We start from the raw sequence: 23118 nt of genomic DNA on the forward strand, positions 1-23118 counted from the left end.
CACTTGCTAAAACTCTCGACTAAGGAGGTTTCGTGCACGAAAGCTCATCTGTAAACCTTGTGTTCTCGACAGCGTTTGAACTCTATATTTTCACTACTTCCTTCGTGGACCCAGCAGCGTTAAAATGTTCAAAATATTTAAACACTAGCGGGGCAGTGTATTACACTTTGATGAAATAGGCTATTGCCAGGAATTAAAAAAAAAGTTATCGAAGAATGATATACGTCCTACAGTTCTGTTTAAGGACTTCTTCATTTTCTAATTGCTATGATTTTAAGCGTAGAGTCTACATCAGTTAATCAGCGAGACTTCGTAGCGCAGCGTAGAGATATACCACATTAAAGTTAAGTCTCCTCGTATGCGTACAGTTCTATGACTCCTAGCTTCACGCCTTACCCGACGCCCTCACGTGGGCAAATAGAATCAACTATATGGATCCTGAAATAAAGCACAGACCAGAGCACCGTTTAACTACGCGTGGTCCTCATCAACGCTGGTCCTTTATTTTGCTACACATACTGCGAGTCAAAGCACGATTTAAAAAAAAAAAAAAAGTGAACGCGTGTGACGTGCGAAAAGTAAACTGAATACAACAACCCAAGCAGCACAATGTACTGAAAGTGAAGTGCAATAGGGGTGGACGGTATGTGTCTTATCAATGTTCTTAGATTCAGGAGCCTGTCCAATAGGCCTTCGACCTACTCGTCCACCCCTACTTCACTCGACTTTCAGCACATTGTGCTGCCTGGGAACAACCCAAACAGCACAATGTACTGAAAGTCGAGTGCAATAAGGGTGGACGGGTAGGTGCACGTATGAACAGACTGGTGAAACTAAAGAGGCTTGATAAGACACCATACCGTCCACCCCTCTTGTACTTTCAGTACATTTTCAGTACATTGTGGTGCTTGGGAAGAAAAAACGCTGGAGGCAGTAAAAATTAAAAAAAGAGAGAGAAAAGAATTGAACGTGCGACAGGAAGAAATGATCTAAAAAGGATACAGTTATCAGGAGGATGTGAATCACCTTGCAGTTTACCAGCGGAAGGAATTACTCGAAGAGAACTTTCCTGTGTGTCAGGCTTACCCACGCAACTTGATAGGCTTGTGCTTCGTTTCGCCTGGTGGCGCCCGCCGTCTGTGCGGGAGGGCTTCTATTCAAAACGTGACGTGGGAACGAGAACGTTTCCTTTTGTACACCTTTCACGGCGCGGCAGCTGTCCGTCACCCGGATTACATAATAGAGTAGCGTTTTTTTTTTTTAATGGCACAGAGAAAGGATAGGAACGGCACATTTGCCGGGTCGCCACCTACACGTGGGAAGCAGAACTATCCGGCGACGTCCGCACTAGTTGTAGGCGGCACAGAGGTGCCCGTCGTGGCCCTAACATATATCGGTCCATATAGACGATAGTGTGCTAGGCGAACGCAACGCGGCATTCTGGATAGGTGCTGGCGACAGGATTTTGCAAACGTTAGCATACACGTGACAATAAAAAATGACCGCACCCATGATCGCCGGCCAAACCTACAGGGTGCGGCTCTAGCTCTTGGTATCGTGAGCTAGAAGCCTAGCTGTAGCTCACAGTGCCGGATTTAGGGGAGGGCAGACGGGGCGCTTGCCCCGGGGCCCCCACCACAAAGGGGCCCCCACCAGTAAAGGTCTTGTCCAAGGGCAATCTGTTTTGCATGCCTGAAACGCATCCCCGAAACGGAAACTTGGTAAAAATCTGTCCTCCGTCCACGCATATCGACCCCGAATAACACATTGGATAGACATGAATAGAATATTTATTTCACTTGTCTACGAAATGTTCAAAATATGACAAAACCTGACTGCTGAAAAATCTCGGACTAGTGTGCCACACGGCCGCCGTCCTTTAGATACAAAACGATGTCATTTATAGACATATAATACACGAATACACAGGATAATACATAGAATACACGAGGGAGCCCCCACAGCACTGTGCCCCGGGGCCCCCACCACTGTAAATCCGGCACTGGTAGCTCATCATAGTTTTGGTTTCGTCTCATTTGCGTGGCAATAGAAGTATTCAGCGATATATATTTTAACACACGTGCTGCTTTCAGGACTTTGTTTGAAAAAATAGAATGGCTTTCAACGAGAGATAATTGACTGCCATTCTATCTCACTTTTTGTCTGAAAGCCCCTAAGTGAAGAGTTATTTATTGAATTTTCGGTAATTGCTTGTCTTGTAGTTACATATTCACTTAGCGAAGATGCCCGTCTGACCGTATAACTCAAATGCAAAAACAGTACCAATACTGCTCTCATAGCTTTTTTTTAAAAATGAGGTGCAGTTAAAAAGAAAACACCTTGTGGCATGGGCGTTCCCAGAATTTTTTCCAAGGGGGGCAAAAGCGCTTCCAGGGGGGGCAAGAGTGGAACCCCCCCTACCACATCTTTTTCTGGAGGTGGACATTGCGCACTGTATGTGTGTGTTCAGAGATTCCGATCATGACATCTGAGAATAATCATTACGACCTATGACTAAATAGTACAGTATTTTCACAAGCGACCTTGGAGTTCCAGGGGGGGTGGCACAGCCCCACTTGCCCCCCTTCCTATACGCCCACGCCTTGTGGTTTACCGATGTAGTAGCAATTCCTAATAGTAATTTTAGCAACACGGGCGAGTTCGAATTGGTCTTTTCCTTAAAAATGTGTATAATCTTTTGCTAGACTGTTCTTTTCTTTGTTTGTAAATGTAACAATGCATCGTGGAGTACGATCGGCGATCATGAGCTGCTGTCATGACAGACGTGCGGTTTAATGTTTCGTCTCTCGACCATTAAAGAGCACTTTTCTCCGCTCTGCTAAACAGCATTCGGAAATCCTGAGCTGATCCCTGGCATGCTGTTTCACGTTTTCCCAAACCTGGATGAGTCACAGGCGTGACGGGCCAGATGATTACGCGCGCGCGTGAGGGAGGAGGAAAGAGCGCGCGCTGCTCTGACCTCTGCCGGCGAGAGGCGGAATCCCTATTGGAGGGCTGGCTGGGCACGTGACCCGTTTGATCAATTACGCCGCGGGTCACCTCTGTGTCCCAGCTGCCGCAAAGGTGACGCGTCTTCAGCCAGTTGTTGCCGTCCGGTCGGCAGAGATTCGAAATTGTTCCAGACCGCTCGGAGACAAAATGACGGCAGGCGGAAGTTTAAAGAAATCAGTACTCAAATTTGAAAAAAAAGAAAAAAAAAAGATAAACGAAAGAGTGCATAATAATAAAAACCATTGTGTGTAAGCACGGTGACCAGTGATGTGGATTTGACGGCACACGTCAGATTCAAACCAACCATATTTATCGACCCTCATGAGCCCCCGTTTTATGAATGATCGTAAATTCACTCCAAAGGAAGCCCGTGTAATTTTGAATCCGCGGGTTGATCCACGTCAAATCAAAAGAGCAACAACTTGATTTTGTGATGATGAACGGGGCAGTTTCATCGCCAGAGGGCGATACTCTACCCCATTGCTGGTGGGGATGTGGGAAATTAAATAATGAGCCCCTCCAACCATAATGGTCGAAGCTCTATGTGGTATCCAAAAAAAAAGGTCAAAAAGAGCTTTTAGGGCAAAGCATGGGTCGGCTGGATTTGGCCTGGAGACAAACAATTTTGAGAGGGGAGAGAGGTTTGTCTTTCAATCCCGATATTCATGAAATGCACCACGGAATCCGGGTACTGGGATGGTTGGTACCCTAAAGTGGGACTCCGCAACAAAATCGCCACAACGATCGATTGTGACATAGCAGTAACCCTTGCGGTGTCAGGAACATACATACGAAATATCGCGTTCCCAAAGCGGGCAGATTTTATTCGAACGAATTATTACGAAGTGAGCGCTTCGCCTCTGTGAAGCAAGAGGGCGCTGAAAGCAACACTGCCGAAGTCATCCTGCACGGAAGAATGCGAGCTTCGTAGCAGACGACAGTGCCAGGTGACGTCACAGTATCTTCCTCCGGGCGAACCGCTCTGCGCTTTGCATGTTGGTTTCGGTTTCGTATTTTCATCATTTACGAATTAATTCCTCGCGCAAAATGAATGCGAATGTTGTATTCGCTATCAAGTGAGCGGCCGGTGTTCGGTATGATACTCACCTATTTTTTTCAAGTATCCCCTTAATAGTACCAAAATTGTGGGTTCAAATCCCGCCAAGGACGCCATGCAGCCGCAAGGTTTCCCTCCACCCCTACCTACCACCCTTTCTCCATCTGCCCACGCCTACCTTACTCCACACCCAATATAGCCACCGTTGCATCGCGGTTGTAGCGCAGAATAAACAAAAGAAAGAAAAAGAAAAAAAAAACCCACTTGGGGAGAGATCGGAGGGGAGTACGAGGACTACGTAATCCCCACTTTACGAAATGACATTGTCCGGAACCTTTCGTTTTCCTGCAGACTTTTAAAGGCGAATGTCGGCAAAGTTCCCCTTGAAGTCTGCCCAGGGTGCATACTAACCCCCTTCCCCTCCCCCCCTGTTCCCATCCCCTTCGTGCTGACTTCTTTCCATCTGTCGCCGCTCCGTCTGTGCGCCGCGCTCATATAGCCACAGCTGCTTCCTGGCGCCGACATGAAATAAAAAAAGAATAAAAAAAAAAGAAAGAAAGAAAAAGAAGGTCCTCAGAATGCCGTGCCTTTCAATGCCTACACGCTCGCGGCGCAGAAAGTCTCCGCTAGAGCATTATGTATCTCATTCCAGCGTGTGCATGAGAATAGATAAGCTCGCCACACTTTCCCTCGATTCCGAGTGCGCGATATTAATCCGCGCGTAGCGGATTGCAACCAGAGTAAACAGACCCGAACCTCGTAGTCTCCATCTGCACGGATTAGGAATGATGACCTTTCGCTTTCGATGCGGTCGTCTGTCGGGCGCAAGTGAGCATCAGGACTTAACGTACGGGAGACGGCGCGGAGAAATTGGAGGTCGGATGAGGAAGGACGGGTGATATGTTTCCTCCGGTGGTTATTCATGAAGATCTATCGCCCCCCTCTCTCTGAGGTGGAGGTTTCTCTGCGCGTGGGGCTAATATTAATCTCGCGCCCTAGCAGAATCATCGACCTTATGCTGGAGACCAGGGACGAAGAGGCGTCTTGCTTTTACAATCCCTGCGCGTACTTCGACAAACACCAGCAGCATGGCCTAAAGGGTGTACTAGAGGTGTGCGCCGAGGGCAAATTTGTCGGCGGCGGCGTACCTCCTGTTTTTGTGCCGGCGGCGGCGGCGGCTTGATGCCGATCTGCTTCTATCGGCGTGACCCTTCTTTGCCCCAGTCCCGCTTCTGTAAGTGTTACGTAAAAGTGCGGCGTGAACACGATGCCCGTCGTTTTATAGGCTTTCAAGCACTAAGTTTTGAAGCTTTTAAGTACAAATTATTGACAGCATGCTCTGAATGGACGACGCTTTGAAAAAGCAGAGTTATATTTCGGATTTAACCAATACAAAGAACGTGTACGGGCTCTTGTACGGCCTCTTGCCACAGGTAGCTCTTGCAGTATCGGCGGCGCCGCTGCGCCGATCCCTCTGCATCGGCGGCGGCGGCGAGGCTTATGCACTCGGCGGCGGCGGCGCATCGGCGCGGCGGCGCACACCTCTAGGGTGTACTTTAACTCTTTTTTCATGCCACATATATCACCCCCTTTTGGAGAGTACAATTACTCCCGAAAAGGTGCCTCCTCACTCCCTCAGGGGAGTAACACTACTCCCTTACTCCCTACCAGAGGGTAATGTTACTCTCCGGTAGGGAGTTAGCGCGTAACCCCACTCCCTATAAAGGGAGTAAGCAGGCTCCTTTTTGAGAGTAATTGTACTCTGCAAAAGGGAGTGATATATGTGGCAAGAACAAGGAGTTAAAATACACTGAGAGGTGGTGGGTTCGAATCCCACCACCGGCTGTGCTGTCTGAGGCTTTCCCCATGTTTTTTTTTTCGAAGACTTTTTCCAGACGAATGTCGGCACAGTTCCCCCTGAAGTCGGCCCAAGACGCATATACTAACCCCCACTCCTTCTTCCTGCTGTCCTCTCGCCATCTGTGTACATATGTACGCAGCTCATAGCCAAAGTTGCTTCGCGGCGCTAAAACGGATTTAAAAAAAAAAACAAGCTTCGAGAAACTTCGAAGCACGTAGCATACTGAAACATGCGAGAGGAAGCGTTTGCGTACTGGGCCGACTTCGTGGGTCTAGAAAGCCTGCCAGGAAAGCCGCATGGAAACCCTGAGACAGGACGAGTGGTGGAAGAATTCAGACCTGCGACCTTCCAATCCTATAGCATGGCCTCGGATATAGCCCTATATATAGGTCTATGATATAGGCCTATAGCATGGTCAATGAGTGTATGCTGTATAGGTGACTGGCCGGTGATAATCGCGGAAATACCAGTGGTAAAAAGAGTAGTGATGGTGAATATTTCAATAGAATGGGGAGCCAATCGTTCTTTACCGTTTTTTTTTTTTTCATTTTGTTACGCGCATGCGCCGCAATGTGAGCAGAGTGGGATACCGCCGGGGTGGGGGGGGGGAGGTATATGTCCATCCATCTCCTTTCTTCTGTACTTGTATATACAGCCACACACACAAAAAAAAAGAGGAAGAAAAAGCAGTCAGTCTGGCACCCTGAGCAACATCTTTTTTTCTTTTTTTTTTTTCTCGCGTGCGAAACCGAACGAAGTGTTCCATGTACACAATCCTAACAGCTTCCTCGTATAGCCCACTTCTGTAACAGCTTATAACCTGACACATTTAAACCTCATCTATGCAGATATACTTATACGATTGACCGAGCCGCATCGCCTAAGTTAATAAACTGCTGCCCCGTGCCACTTTTTGACGTGTACTTTAATCTGCATAATGCTCTTCAGTGCGGCCCGGTCGTCGAGGAAGTTTTCCTCTTCTATATACACTCCGAGATGGTCGCCTCGCGTGTTTCTCCATACTCCATACGGAGTATACAAGGAGCCGGGCTAATTGATGTTTGTAGGAGATGTCATCTCCCTGTTGCCCAATCGTGCTACAGGTTCGTTGACTGCCTGTCCTCAATCGTATATATATATGCTTGTATCGTAACTCGTTGTTGCTAATTATATGTTGCGTTCTTTCTGTCTTATGGAACGTTTTTTTTTTATGACTTCGACTCAATCCCGTCCTGCTTGTGTAACTTTGCGGATGTAGCGGTTTCGAACATCAATCTACAGGGTGTTCAAAATGAAGCTTTCACGAGCGCTACGCAAACACAGCGATGACAGGAAACCGGATGATAACTTTACGCTACTTGTGTAAGAAACAGGTGCTGCTAATTATGTAGCACCTGCTTCTCACTCAGGGAACAGAAAAAAGTAGCACCAGTTTTCTTTTGTTCGCCTATTTATAAAGTGCTAGTGAAAGCTTAATTTTGAACACCCTGTATACAGTCTACTGACTCCAGAGATGGACTGCAGACGGACTTGTAGTCGTACAGCTGTCTTGCAGTGTAGACCTCTCCCTGTTTGTGAACTGATGACGTCATAGTGTTCGAGAGTGCCACCAATTTGGTAGAGTTGAACTATGCTCGAAGCTAACGGGGCGAATAAGGTCACGTCCGAAAGCTACGGTCTTGAGGGGATTACGAAGGTCCCTGAAAAAGACGCGACTTTCGGTCCTACTTTTGTTTCAACAGGAGGCAGCGAACAAGTGCCCATTCGTGGAACCCATCGCTCCCCCTTCCGATTAGTTTCGGTTTCAGTCTGTCTACCAACGTCATGATGACATTGTCCAACGTTGACGTTCACCAACGTCATGATGTTGTTGGTGGTGTCAGGGCCTGGCGATTTCTTAGTATCCATCTCCAGTATGATTGTAAAAACTTCATTGTTCAGCGACTTCAATATTATTTATAGGAGGAATGTTTTCATAATCTACAGGGTAGTAGGGCATGTTCCGTTTATCATCGTGTGTAAAAAACAGTCGGCAAATAGTCATTAAAAAGAATTGGCGCGTTAGAAACTCTTGACGCACTGCCGAGTACGAGTAGACCACACTATACCGCGACCTCCCGAAGAAGACTTGCCGAGGGACGTCTTTCGGACGTCCAGTAGACGCACTCTACACATTCTGTCCCACCATTGTGGCTTCATCAGGAATGTACTTGACCGGTAATCAAAACATATTTTACGTTCGAGTTTGTTGTTGTTGTTGTTTTCGTTGAGTCACTCATATTTCGCCCTTTCAACGGTGACTTCGCAAGGATTCGAAAAAAAATTAGGTGAGCATCATACCGAACACGCACCGCTTCCTTGATACAGAATACAACACTCGCATTATTTTTGTGCCAGTAATTAATTCGCAAATGATGACAATGAGAAACCGAAACCAAAATGCAAAGCGCGCGGCGGTTCGCCCGGAGGAAGATGCTGTGACGTCACCCAGCATTGTCGTCTGCTACGAAGCTCGCATTCTTCCATGCCGGATGACGTCAGCAGTGTCGCATTCAGCGCCCTCTTGCTTCACACAGGGGAAGCGCTCACTTCGTAATAATTCGTTGGAATAAAATCTGCGTACTTTGGGAACTCGATATTTCGTACGTATGTTCCTGACACCGCAAGGGTTACTGCTGTGTCACAATTAATCTCTGTGGCGATTTTGTTCCGGAGTCCCACTTTCAGTGTTCGGCCTTGGATACTTTGTATTTGTCTTTGGATACTTTGTATTTCGTGGAAAACACAACATATTGTGTTTTCAACAGGCGTACACATTCGGCAGGCGTGGATAGGGTTCGGTGACCGTCCTCAATACATCTATCCGTCCTGTCTGATGTACGCTACTAAGGTCACCCGGTGTTCGATTGTTTCCCCGGTTCGATTGTTGCACGGACGACGTAGCAACCTTGTGCTTCACATTTCGAGCGAACGGTGACTGATTGTTCGATTGTTGCGTTTAAATGGGTAGTGTAAGTTTGGATACCTTGTGTTTTGACGGAGCCCGTTATTGATTCGTGTCCTTTCTTCTTTTTATTTTTACTGAAAATGATTGCAGCCTACTGAAATTGGGTGTGGAAGCTCAGACACCTTATGTTTTGACTTAAACTATGTGCACGCGAGCGAATTGACGAAAGACAAATTATTATTACTTTTTTTTTTTTTGCGTGTTGGAGTTGGACAGATAGCAACCTTCGAACAAAACTAGGCGTCGAGCTCAGCCATTTAGAGACATGAGAGTCTCTGTCACTCCTATTGGTCCTGGAAAGCACGTGACTTCTCCCGCAGCCGCCTCCCGTAATGTCACAGCCGGGAGAGTTTCGGAATTCGCGGTACAAATTTTCTAGGCGCCTATATACGACCCAGTATCCTGTGAAAATGGGAATGTACGCTGACGTCATTTATATCCGGGATAAGTTTCGGCCGAGTGGCACAATCCCTTTAATATTTTGTATTGAACTGTATGCAAAAGTATATTTTTGTTTTATGTTTATTTATATTCGTTTCTTACAGTGCTCCCAGCAAGGCGAAATAACACCCCATGAAACAGAGACTGTGAAAAAGGGACATATACTGCATTGCCATCGCATACCACCGTGCGATAAAAAGCATTAAAATGCACCAACAGCAACTTACGAGGACACAAAGCATCAACAATATTAACTGAAAACAAGCGTGTTCTTAACACGACGGAATGGAATAGGTAGACATTGAAGTCTGCGAGAAAATGATATTAGGTCGAATAAGTGCAATATAAACTTCAAGACTTTTTATAATATAACGTAATTAAATATTTTATTATTATTATTTCGTAGGTTACTTTATTAAATACTCATTTCTGTTTCCGGAAGCCAGGCCGCATACCTATTGTTATCTGTTGCGTTCTCTTGCACGCCTTCAGCGCAGCGTAGAGTGCTAGCTTCACAGCTGTTCTTGAAAGACTTCTGTTTCTGTGATGGTCATCACACATGTATAGACAAAAAAAAAAAGTGTCATGCGGAGGAGGAAATTCCCAGTAAATTTCCTGCCAGCTATTTTTGCGAACGAGTAATTTCCTGGCCGTGCGATATGTATATCTCTGTGAACAGAGTAGGTACCTGCGTGATCTGCATGTCTGTTGAGCTATGCATGGCTGTTAATGAAAAGCATTTCTCTAACACTACGAAGAATGATGTACATACGAAAGTGTTGCGAATATGACCACAAAGCCAGCAAAAGAGGCTTGACAAATTTCAAAAGTCTGTGTTTTGATATATGACAAGTATATCGTCTCTTACCGTAAATTTTGCATGAAAACGGACAAACACTTCCGCGACATTTTTAAGTTCAAAACTGGTGCGGGTGTTGTTGTTTTTTTTCTGTTTTTTTGTGTGTGTGTTTTTGAACAGAACCCACAAAGCCGCTACATCAGTATGCTAGCACGCTATGTCTCACCGTCGTCCCAGTTTTGTAAGCACAAACAGCTGGCGTTTGAAATTTGCATGTTCAGCCTTACTATTGTGTAACAACCCACTGCACAGACAGAACGGGTTGCCGGATCTTTTCTTTTTCACATTTGCCTTCGGATGGAAAGCGTCGTGAAGGACTGTGTGTCTCACAATGTCTTGCAGACGATCCGTGACCTCACATTTTTTTTTCTTCTTGTTTTCCTACTCCGCTTTATTTACGCGAAGCTGCTCCGAAGCGGCGCCAAGAAAGCAGGAACACAAAACGGCCCAAGACGTCGTGTGGGAAGCTCTAAAAAAATAATAAATAGCGAGAAAGAAAGAACTAGCTGCAAAAAAATGGTGACAGATGCACATAGCAGACGACGCCACAACTCGCTGCGCCCCTCGGCGGGAGGCGAGAGAAGCTCCGCGGAGAGGAAGATGGCAAAAACAGAAAAGGGCGAAATGGATGACGTCACTTCGCAGCGCAGAGGACAATCTGCAACGGAGCCGGCGTGTGCATCTCTCTCGCTCGGAAAACCCGTCGTTTTCTCAGCTTCAAAAAATCGGATTGTGCTCGTTGCGATTTCTTTTTTTTTACGTCTTGGTGTAACAGCATGTGTGTTGACGTTATTGTGTGAACAGTGGTAGCGCTACGTGGATTACGTGGGCTTTTGTGCCGAAGAAGCGACAGTGAAGCACGACGCAGGGTCTGGGCAGTGGGCTTGTGCCGCGGTGCTGGAGGAAAGGCTTAGGAGAATGCGATGAAAGGGGACCGTGTTGATATCCTTCGCCGCGCCGCCGTCCTCTGTAACAGTCCGATCGCGGGATCGGCTTTGCAATGTAAGTACGACTATGTTATTATAGACATTTTGCCGTTTTAACATTATATGACCGGAAATGACTATAGTAGACTGCGTTGTCGTCGTTATGTGACATGTGGTGAACTACCTCAGGCCTACTGTCTGCCCCTTTTACAAGATGGGTTTCGCAACAGATTATATATAACCTCGTCCACACCTTTGTGCCTCGAAAACCTCAGAATCGGCGCAAACCGTGGGAAGTTAAGACAATTTTAGTCGTGGCCAAATGCGTTGCGGTGAAGGAGCTCGAAATAGCAGAGGGGCTTACATTGCAGTGGTTTAGTGCAAACGCGATACTTAAAATAACTCCAAATTTGTCTTCGTTTCTACTTTAACGCACTTCAAAGGGGCTCAGCCTGAACTTTTGAATTTACTCTTTCCATCGGATGTTTTGGTTTTCTTTTCGTGACCGCGTGTTCGCGGATTTAATGACGCATGGAATATGTTATGCGGGTTTTGTTCGCTGTCCGCCTGCCCTGCCATTGTATTATTTAACCGGAGCTGTTTAATGAACCGGCGTTTGTGCGAGTAATCTTGTCTGGAGTACCCGCACGATAATGGGCGGACATGATAATGGGTACCATTACTCAATATTGGGTAGTACACGGATTTCATGTAACTGTAACCAGATGCTTTTTTTTTTCACCAACGAGTTACAGTAACGAGCTGTTTTCCTAGGAAAGTAATTTGTAATATTGCAACTACTGTCCACTTTTGGTGAAAGTAATTGTCAACTATAAAGGTGAAACGGTACCGGTACGTCCTAAAGGTAAAGGTACCGGATAATATCGCATGTTTGCATGTTCTGAACGTCTGACCGAACGAACGAACGTTTGCGTGTTCCGAACGAGTCGTTCAGGCGATGTTTGTGAAGTTCGATATACGAGCACAGATTCCAGCTCTCTTGTTGAACGGCTTCTTAGTGTGAGAAGGGAATATGTGTTGATTGATTGATTGATTGCTTCATCTGAAGTGAGAGGGAACCGAAGCGAAACCAATAACTGCGAAAGAACAACTATACTACTTATGTATATAACGAGCGTGTGATGTAGTAGCCAGTTGGACGGCACAACAGCTAAAATGCATGCCAACGTACACGCATCTATCAAAAACTTATTTTTGGTGAGTTGCGTGTTCTCAGATTTTCTTTACTAGAAAGTGACCTGTAAAGTATCTGACTTACTTTAATAATGGTACCCGCAGCTGTGATTAGTTTAATAAAAAGGAAAAAAAAACTACTATCTCAGTCATTATTTTCAGAAGCTATAGGTGTAACTGCAACACAAGTTACCCTCGACTGATATTAGTGTACCACGCTTTATGCAATTTCCGGCAATTTGCGCCATCGATCCAAAGACGTTTAACTGGACTTTGCTGCGGTGGGCATCGCACCTACATAAAGCAAGGTGCAAAGCTGCGTCTGTAGACGTGTAATGCATCCCCTGTATACAAACTCTATCGTTTGTTGAATAGGGTACCTTTCGTCGTGGCACTGTACAGGCTGTGTGTGTGTACATGTACAGGTTTTCTCGCAGCGTACATTGTGCCCTCCAGAGCGGGGCGAAACATCCCACTATACTGATAGGGAATGACTTTTTCGGGTTAAACCCGATTCCGCCCGATTCTCCCCGAATTCCAGTCACCATGAAATCCTCAAGTGACGTTTCCACTGAAGACGAGAACAAAGGTCGCCACGTGTAACGCATGTAAGAATGGGTCACTTACGGTCCCAGCAATACACCCGTGTGTGTCAACACTGTCTATGCCTTCGGGGATTACCGCTGGAAGGTCGCGACCCCGAAAAAAAAAGACAACAACAACAAAAGAACAAAAAAGAGAGATTAGGAGATGACTGAATAGACACGAGGACAAACAAAAACACCCGATAACACCCGGAGGCACAATTATCGCCCGATTTCTCCCCGAATTACAGATTTACAAAATAGCGCCCGATTTTTACCCCCCGAATCTGAGAAAGGCATTTAACCCGAAAAAGTCACTTGCTGAGTATACATCATCATTACTTATTTGGTGTTGTTGTTGTTGTTGTTGTTGCAAGAGCGGGAGATATACGGTATCACTACTCACGCATCACTTCTAACGTGTGTAGACAAAATTTATTTTGGCGTTACACGCGGATTTTAGCTTTCCTGCATCGGATTCTCGTAGTTGTGATGAACAGTTTAATGAGCCAACCGAATCTGCGAATCCCCGGATCCGCGAATTCTGGGCCGAATCAGAATTCGAGATTCATGTATCCGAATCCCAGTGCACAAAACGGCGAATCGAATCTTTCGAATCCACCGAACACGTTCTTTTTTCTTTTTTTTTTCTTCTAAAATTGGTGCCTCCGGAGTCCGTCGAAAGCCCGCGTGACCGGCGGCCCCTTGGGAACGCGCCAAAAACTACAACATAAAGGTCCGTTATTACAAGTTTAAAAGTGTCACGGTTTTGCGTTCATTTGATTTCGAGACTCCAGAGTTTATGTATTTCCTGTAGTCGATGAAAACCACGTTAAATAAAGTACACTTAGGAAGAAGTGTATGTGTAATGTTTTCTCCTAAAAGTGAGCTATTATTTCATTGTCTTTCCTCTCATTAAACAAATCAAATTTGCTTCAAAACACTTTTCAGTGGAGGAGTTTTTCCGTGGCTTTTAAGCTATTTTTTTTAAAGAAAGGATTCGAAAGATTCGAGATTCGTGGATTCGCAGAACCTTCCTTGGATTCGCATTCGGAAAATTCTGGATTCTATATAGATTCATAGATATGGATTTGGATATGGATATAGATATGGATTCTATATACAGAACCTTCCTTGAATTCGGATTCGGAAAATTCTGGATTCTATATAGTTTAAACCGACGTCTGCGGGTAAGGTCCACCGCTTGCCCATCGTATCAGCGGCTGGGGCATGTAGTGTTCCGCCAATAACTTTGGGGTAAAAGTGAGCTGAAAACGCGTGCTGCAGCGCGTACGGAAAGCCTCGAACCCACGCGTTGGGCGAACAAATATGGACAATGCACTTCTCAGCAGTCCACTCCACCCCCCACCCCTCCGAAAATAAAAAAGAAGAAAAACAGAAAGAAAGAAAAAGCCGAAAAGCCAGTCACTCCACCCCTTAAAACCACCCTACCCTCCAACACCCCCTACGGAATCGCAAATCCTGACGTCCAAATGACGTCCGCCTGCACATATCGGTGGTCATGGTTGTCTCGCTTCATATGAGACCCCCAATTATTTGTGGAACATACGCTTACAGACGATGGTGGTGCGTTTTTACCAGTTTGCCGCGTGTATATATATATATATATATATGGGCAGCGTTGCGGCAGTAGCCGTGATGAAGCTATAGTTGGACTTGAAGGTTGCAGATGATGAAGATTGATGGCCGTTGCTCGAGGAGGTCCTCCACACATATATGAGTGTCCGGCAGGGGTCGGTAAACCGTAAGGCTAGATCAGAGATCCAGCCTCAAAAGCTAGGCCTTCCTTATTAGGCTTATAGTTCCAGTTTCAAAATGTATAGCGGACGAAGGCGTTGGCGTTGATGTTTATTATTATTATTATTATTTTCGGAAAGATCGTGCTTCGCCTTCTCAGGCAACATTTGTGTGCTGTTATGTTCCAACCAGTTCCAAATTGAAGTGTGGACGGGATTAAAGTTACAGCTGTATAGTCGTGGAAAAAACATAGTTGTTAAAAAAAAAAACAAGAAAAAAGAAACGTTGTTGCCGTTATTTTACCGAACTTAACTTCGGTAAAACAGCAACGACAACCGCGGCAACACCGGTTGTTCATTCGCTGAATTGCCAGCGGATCTTCCAAGGCAGTGTCCGAACTTGGAGGCTTAGTATAGACATCGCCTTCTTGTATATCTACACCCCTTTCCCTCGCATCGCTCTTTCCCAGCCGCTCTTGCAGCCTTCAAGCGCGGGAAAACCAGGAGAAAAGTAACCGAGAAAGAGTACTTCATGCGCAACCTTCGAAAGTATTTCAGTAGTCAGTTAAATGTTAAATGCTTATTAAAGTAACTCGGTACCTCCGAGGTGTAGTTTTGATTTACAATTTATCAGATTTACTGGACTCAATGAGGCAACGGTCCTCTCGTATATGGCCGAGTATTTGCGCGTGTCCTTACAAACCGATACATTGTTCCACTTCTGTAGACTGCACTTTCACTTGGCCCAGGAATATCTCGGACGAAATATACGCGCTAACATGGCACCGAGCTAAAACCTTCGAAATTCATCTAAATCTTCATCCTCTTGTCTGCGAAAAAAAAAAGAAGAAAGAAAAACTGCTTAGGAGTAAATGGAAAATGGGTGAACGGGTACACTGTAAACTGAAAAACACCCTTATGGGTGTAAATGGCTTGTCCTATAACTGACACCTCTTTTTACACCGTACATGGTCTGGAACACCCTTTTTAGAGGGTGTATTCCGTGTAAATCACCCCTGGAAAGGGCGCTTTTCTTTGAGAATGCCCTCTTTTGCACCCTTTAAACACCCTTTTAGGAGGGTGTAAGATCGTTAAACACCCTCCTAAAAAGGTGTATAAAGGGTGCAAAAGACGGCATTTTCAAGGAAAAGCACCGTTTCAAAGGGCGTTTTACACGGGATACACCCTCTAAAAAGGGTGTTCCAGACCATACGGTGTAAAAAGAGGAGTCAATTATAGGACAAGCGATTTACACCCATAAGGGTGTTTTTCAGTTTACAGTGTACTTAAGTTAGATGCTAAGTATACTGAATATGTTTATTAAGAAAGGAAAGATAAAGGGAAAAGGTCAGACTTATTAGGAAAGGTTACCCAGTCGGAGGTGCTATTCCAAAAAAAACTGGAAAATGGGGGAAGAAAAAAGAGAAGAAAAGAAAAGGAAAAGGAAAGGAGAAGAAAACAGGAGAAAAGGGGGAAAGAAAAGAAAAGAAAAAGAAGAAAAGGGGAAAGAAAAGAAAAGAGAAAGAAGAAAAGGGGAAAGAAAAGAAAAGAGAAAGAAGAAAAGGGGAAAGAAAAGAAAAGAGAAAGAAGAAAAGGGGAAAGAAAAGAAAAGAGAAAGAAGAAAAGAGGAAGAAAAGAAAAGAAAAAGAAGAAAAGGGGAAAGAAAAGAAAAGGAAAAGACAAAGAAGATAAGAAAAGGAAAGGAAGAACACAAAACTAAAACTGCAAAGTCACGCACACGGTCACATAATCACGAGGCATCCGCAGAAGTTATTTAAGATAGAGTAACTTCAGCACAGCGTTACGAATGTGTTCCTTCCTCGTGCGTTTTCTATGGCTGCATCCGGTGACGATCTGACAACCGTATCAACTTGACGAACTCGGCTGTTTACTTTTGCATAGCCTCCCTTGTGTCAACAGAAATCCCTGATTGCTCGAAGGCCCGCCGTGAAACTATGACGCCTTGTGTATCTATTCCCCTCTGATGAAAGAAGATTCGCTCAAAATCTTGCATCTTCCTGACACTTCCCTTCTTGCTGCTCTGTTGGTGTGGTTGCCATTTTTGGTCAAGACCGCGTATACACCGCGATCCATCAAGCTCTGAAAACACGCCGTCTTGGAGGAGAAGCAGAGGGACAACGTCACGTGCTAAGTCAATGTATGTGTTCTCTCGTTGTATATGTACACTACGTATACACTGCCGTAGCGTATACGGTCCGGAGATGGCTTTTAATGGATAAGTATTGACGTTCTCGAAATCCCATATGTTCCAAATTCCCAAACGGCGTGCCCAGCTGTGGGGAGCCCCCCCCCCCCCTCCCCAAACGGGGTGGTGAACTGTCAGAAACATCTAAACTAACCTATTCTCGAAAACTAACCGAACCTAATTCTAACAATTTCTGCACTGCCCTGATATGGCCGCCATGCTAAGCCTAATGGAGAAACCTGGTTTTTATTCGCGACAATGACTTCAGCCTGCGTCAAAATCACGCAATACTGCGAGGTTGTCAACGTAGATGGGTAGGAATCCAGCGAACCGGTAGAGATGTAGGAAGGGAGTTGCCTCGGGACAGAAGCCGCCGATATTTTGAACAGAGACTGTTCTACTTCTGGGCCAGAAGATCCGCCCAGAAGAAGAACAGTCTCTGTTCGAACTATCGGCGGCTTCTGTCCTGAGGCAACTCACTTCCTGCGAGGTTGTCAGTAATATGCATTATTCAACACTATCATTACTCCATTATTCGCATTAAAGCTTTAATTTAGAAATGTGAGATTGTGAACATCTGGGATTTGAATATTTTTTAGACATTTTTTTTCATCAAAGACGAAACAGACGAAAGGCTGTATAGCTACAACGACGTTTTCAATTTGCGAACCACGTAGTAACGTAGTACAAATGAAACGCGAAAGGTTTTTCATAAGAAAAAGGAAGCACCAGCCAGCCACGGAGGAAATGTCGTCACCAACTGCACATCCTCTTTCGCAGTTTTAGTCACATTCGCAAGAATGTATGTCGCGTGTATATGCGTTTGCAATGTACATACCCGTCGTCCGGGAAGGAGATATGTTTGTGTATAGTAGCTGCGCCCGATTATCTCGAAACAGAAGCTCCTTCTATGTAGTTCCGCTCAATGACCTTCGGTTCTGGATGCCGGGAGTAGGCAATAGTTGCAAGACGGCACATGTACGTGTTGCCAATGTTGGCACAGCAGTTCGTCAAAATGCAGTTCGAGCCGAGACCTGCCGAGCCACAGCTACGTAAGACCAGATACATGATAATATCTTCGATAATACTTTTTTTTTTTTAAGTCAGTCATTTGGGTTTCCTCACACGCTGCTTGCATTGTATTTCAACGTATTTTTCCTACCTTGTGGCTTTCAATGATATTTACTAAAGTACAATTTAATCTCTGTTCTTCGGTGAGGTACTTTGCGGTGGGCTGATTCAGTTCGGAGTCCACTTAGAAGTACTGCAGTATATATATCGCTGGTATGCTAGGTATCCTTGCCGAATTAAGTTGATCCTTTCAACGATTTCCTTCTTGTGTTTCTCGTTTCATGCCTTTTAAACAATACTGTTGTTGTATACTTTTAACCGATTCATTATTTGCACGTTCCTCCGTACTTTGCCACCGAACTATAATAACAATAATAATAACCTTATGTTCATTTTCACAAATCTCCACAAGGCTTGTTTGCAGGACCCAGACAGTGGCATGTAATTCTCAGTATTTCCAGAAATTCCTGGAATTAACTAAACATTCCTGACCAAACTGAATTTTCCACAAGGTATACCTTCTAAAAATGTCATTAGTTTCGTTTAGAAACCACTAATAATATTTTATACATAATACTTTACTCAATACAGAAGAAAGTGTAGCTTTACAAACTATGCCTAATAGCCATTTTCTTATTTCTTTCTCACTTTGGTTACCTTTCGGTTCATTTGTTACCTGCATGCTTAAACTGCCGCGGCACGATATAATTTCTTGTACATTTCCCGTATTCTGTTTTACAAAAAGGTACAACAGACACATATCGGTGTCGAACCTTTACACGTTCAAAAAGGTACTCTATGTCAGTTTGCTGAACGCAGTCTTCTTTTTTGTTTGCTCGATTTTCAGAAGTTCTGTTGAAAGATATCGCTTGCATGTAATCGCGTATTTATATAGGTCACAGAAATTAAAAACTTGCACAAGACGCTGCTATTTCTTAGCAACAGCAACTGGGAAGAATATTTCGAAGTGTACTGGGGTGGGGGGAGGGGTATTTATTAGAACAAAGTAAGCAAAGGATGAAAAATGCTTGCTATTCTGAAAAAAAAAAAAAGAATTAATGTGAAGGAAAGGAAATATGTTCATCTAATGGTTTTTATTCATTTATTTACAATACTGTTGACCCATCCTTGTCGTTCTTCACGAGTGGTTGGGGTACATGCGGTTTCACAAGGCAGTTTCTGACTTCGAGGCGAAACCAGCGACATTTTGTTCATTAACAATGTTCTCCAGAATGTTGTTACAGTCTTGGAATATGCGAGGTAGGGAATATGTAGGTAGGGAACACGAAGGGAGAGACACAACACGAAGCCTTCGTGTTGTGTCTTATTCGAAGTCTTGAGACTTCGTGTTGTGTCTGTCCCTTCGTGTTCCCTAGTCTCGGGGTTTTACATTATGTATCATCTTCACCAGCTCGCTTGCTTCCTAGCCATTTTTTCATTATGAAAATAATTTTGTCTATGACATCGGACTGGAACAAAATAGTCATTTCGCCGGAGCGACCGCTGAGGGCATCCCTGTGAGGTGGTGAAAAAGGCGATATATTTTGTTCTAGGGTGCAGTACCGTAAAAAGACGCCACATTTCCTTCTGTTTGAGGAACGCGATAGAACACGATGAGGACAATACGAGAGTCTCACTTCGGTCTTGTTGTGTAGTCTTCATCGTTTTGTCCCCGAAACCGAAGAAAGTGTTCCACTCTTTTCCTTTCCACAATGTGCTCCATGTGGAGTATCAACTTGCCTATTATAGCCCACCCGCGAGGTTCTTCCCATTTGTATATATTTTTCTCTCCACCGCTATCTCCTTCCCCGTGGAGTCGCAGAAAACGTAACCGGAAACCCATCCAATAAACGTGGCGCCAACCGGGCTAGACCTCCAAATAACGCTCCTCCGCGTAACGAAAAGTAATACATATATAAAAAAAAAGAAACAAAAAAGGAAGAGCCACCCCACCCACCCACGCGCTATAGCGTCGATCGTCGACTGCTTGATGGGGTGCGTCACGCAAGTTTCCTGCCTCTGGATGCCATGCTTTGACGTTATTTTTTTTTATGACCAGCAGTTTCCTCCCCCCCCTTTCCCCGTACGAACGACAGGCGAACCTCGGAAGTGCGCTGCCTTACCACCAGGTGACCGTATACGAGTGTCACGCAAAAAGGTCACGCTTACGAGGTCAGCTAAGATGTTTTTTTTTGTTTTTGTTTTTCTTTCTTGCGTCTCTGTCTGTGTCACCTCTTTTATATTCTCTGTGGCACGTGTGACCGACAGTCAAGCCTTTGTAGTAAGGTTTGGGCAAGAAAAAAATGAAAAACGTGAAAGTGGAACATAAAGGGTATTCAGGTGGAAGTATACTGCTTGTGGCACACTTGTCTGAAATTGACATCTCGCGATTTAACGTGTGTGACATCTCCAGGCGGTGTTTCTTCCGACTGGTATACTGCATATACTGTCCACCCTCATACACAATAACGGTGCAGGCCCCTCAGGGTGCTGCCTAGCGAATACGGGCTGCTGTATACTTTCTATGAACATTTCGGATAAGTGTGTTGCAAACAGTAAACTCAGAGTCGTAATTGTCTGTTTAATTTTACAGAACCTATAGTTTTGTATGCTTGTTTACATGTATTCGTGAACCTTTGTAATTCCATGAAGGGACAAGAAAACGCTGAGAGACTGAAACCCCACACGCGCACATAAAACGAGTGAACGGAGCACATTATTATTACACATGATTATGGGTGGTAGATCCGAGATCATCCGAGAAGGTAGTGGGTTCGAATCCAACCACTCTGTCTCAGGCTTTGCTTTGCTTGCTCAGGCTTCTCCCGTTAACGGCTCGGTACGCTCGAACTCGTATCCTTGCGCGTAGCTCATTCACTGAGGATATAACCCGTGTAACGTAATATAATTACCCTTTAATTAATTACTAAAGTAATTACTAACTAAGGAAAATACGTTTCCACAATTTCTATAGTGGGGCAACACCTTTTAGGAGGTAATACTTGTCGCATATGTTGTGCCTAAAACGTTGCAACGTTCTACCTTCTACGTCACTCTCTGCCACGAATGATTGGGTTACCGCTTCTGATTCGGTGAGCGAAGGAGGGGGGGGGGGGCGTACTCCTTTTTCTAGCAATTTGGATATATGATAATTGCTTTTGCCACCCTGTTACACACCCTTTATGAGTCGCTATGTTGGCCTAGGTGGTAACTGTAGAATAAGTTACCACCTTTTCACACATGAAATTACATTACAGTGAACCCTGGTTAATATGACCCCCGATAATATGACATACTCACTTTATGACCGTTCTTCTTGGGAACAGTTCCGCCGCCACGTAAATCCATCTCGTTAGTATGACGATCCTGTTATCCGACTATGACTGAGATTTTTGTCACGAGTAGGGTCAAAACACAGGTATTATCTTCTCCTTATTATGACCACGTCACATGACCCGCAGAGTAACCCCCAGGGAGAGGCTACACACATACCTCAGGCAGAGGGTGACACCTATTGAAGTAGGGCGCCAAGGTTTGGGATGACTCCTGATGTTGTTGACCTAAGAATTACTCATAGCGCTTCTGCCAAAAACACTGTGATGCTTAATACAGCAGTGACCACGAGACCAGGTCACACTGTGCTGCCGCTGGTGTTGTGCGCCTAAGAATGGCCGGAAGAGGTCAGCGTATTGCGCGTTTCTCGTTAGTATGACATTTCGCTTTATGACCAAAATCTGCGGGAACGGTGGTGGTCATATTAACGAGGGTTCACTGTACATGAAATTTGATTACAATGAAATCACATTACATGAAATACGTTACATGAAATTTGCAGTTTCGCTTGAAATCAAGAGCCGCAGATAAAGCCCCCGCTGCGGATAACCACAGAAAAAAGTAAGCTCGGGAAGCTTGGAGCGCAATATCCGAGTGCCGATCACGGATTCCTCTCATTAAGCCTCCTCACCCATGTTGTATGCATGAACCGTCGCTCGTTACCCAACAGCTACTAACCTTGTTTGTGCACTTTCTCCGATGGCACATTTCATGGAAGCCAATTGGCATCCGTGCCATTCCGGTTGGGTAAATTAGGGCCGTCACGGTCCCTTGCTACAGGGCGATATAGGACTGCTCTAATACAATTATATCCCCGGTACTATAGCTCTGATGGGGGTCGAGCCACTTATGCTGCCGGTGGTATATTGGTGCGACCACGGAAACGCAGGTGGGAATCTCAACGGAGGACACAAGTTCGCTGTCGTTCCCGGCATTGGGAAGCACGAGCCCTTCTTTAACCTGGGGGCTTAATCGCTTCATCGTCGTTACGGTCGTTACAAGCTAACGAATGGCGGGAAATTCAAAAAGGTGGGCACGTGACACATTGCGCGTGACGTGTACCACGGTCTTCACGTATCGCGCGAAGAGCGCCGTGCACGTGTTTTATCACGTGCCCACTTTTTAAAATTTCCCTCCCGCTTTTTTTGAATTTCCCGCCACTCGTTAGCTTGTAACGACCGTAACGACGATGAAGCGATTAAGTTTCGCGTTATTCTTCCGCGACGTCACATTAAGGAGGAATCACTTCTGCGCAAGACAATATATAGAGAACGTTTTTTTTTTTCGCACAGCGCTCAGAAACGGCGTAAAATATCGTCAAAACAGAAGCACTGGCGTGTTCTCCTTGCTTTGCCCTTATCAATGACACATTTTGTAGAATTCCGGGACTATCCGTTGATTTGTATTGAGCCCGAATTCGCAAATATTTTAGTGTGCGACACTCCATCCAGATGGCAGCACACGTTCGAGACGCACCAATAATTAATTTATTTAAAATTTATTTTAATTTATCTAAAATTTAATTTAATTTATTTTATTTATTTATTATTTATTTATTATTATTATTTATTAATTTATTTATTATTATTATTATTTATTAATTTATTTATTATTATTATTATTTATTAATTTATTTTTATTATTTAATTTATTAAAAATCAACGGCTCGTCCTTGTCCTCTAAAAAATTACGTCATTGACTAGAGAAAAGCTAAGAGAACACGCCAGTATACCAATCTTACGATGATGGTTTAGAGCGTTCACGTGTGCTGTGCGAACGAAAATCACCCATTATAGATTTCTGAAGAAGT

The 23118-nt window shown here is 44.7% G+C and overlaps 1 protein-coding gene across 3 annotated transcripts in view; it reads left to right on the plus strand.

The window, feature by feature from the left end:
• The window catches only part of LOC135386307 (uncharacterized), a 72611-nt gene that overhangs the window by 12921 nt on the left and 36572 nt on the right, over positions 1–23118 (plus strand). The window contains exon 1 of one of the 3 annotated variants that reach the window (XM_064616141.1): positions 10881–11239. The exons of the other annotated variants lie outside the window; for them this stretch is intronic. Within the exon in view, the coding sequence (XP_064472211.1) occupies positions 11161–11239 (79 nt within the window). The 5' untranslated portion in view covers positions 10881–11160. Of the gene's footprint in view, positions 1–10880; positions 11240–23118 lie in introns of those variants that run through there. 3 annotated transcript variants of the gene reach the window in all.

The sequence above is a fragment of the Ornithodoros turicata genome, chromosome 2 (assembly GCF_037126465.1).
Source record: "Ornithodoros turicata isolate Travis chromosome 2, ASM3712646v1, whole genome shotgun sequence".
Lineage (NCBI taxonomy): Eukaryota > Metazoa > Arthropoda > Arachnida > Ixodida > Argasidae > Ornithodoros > Ornithodoros turicata.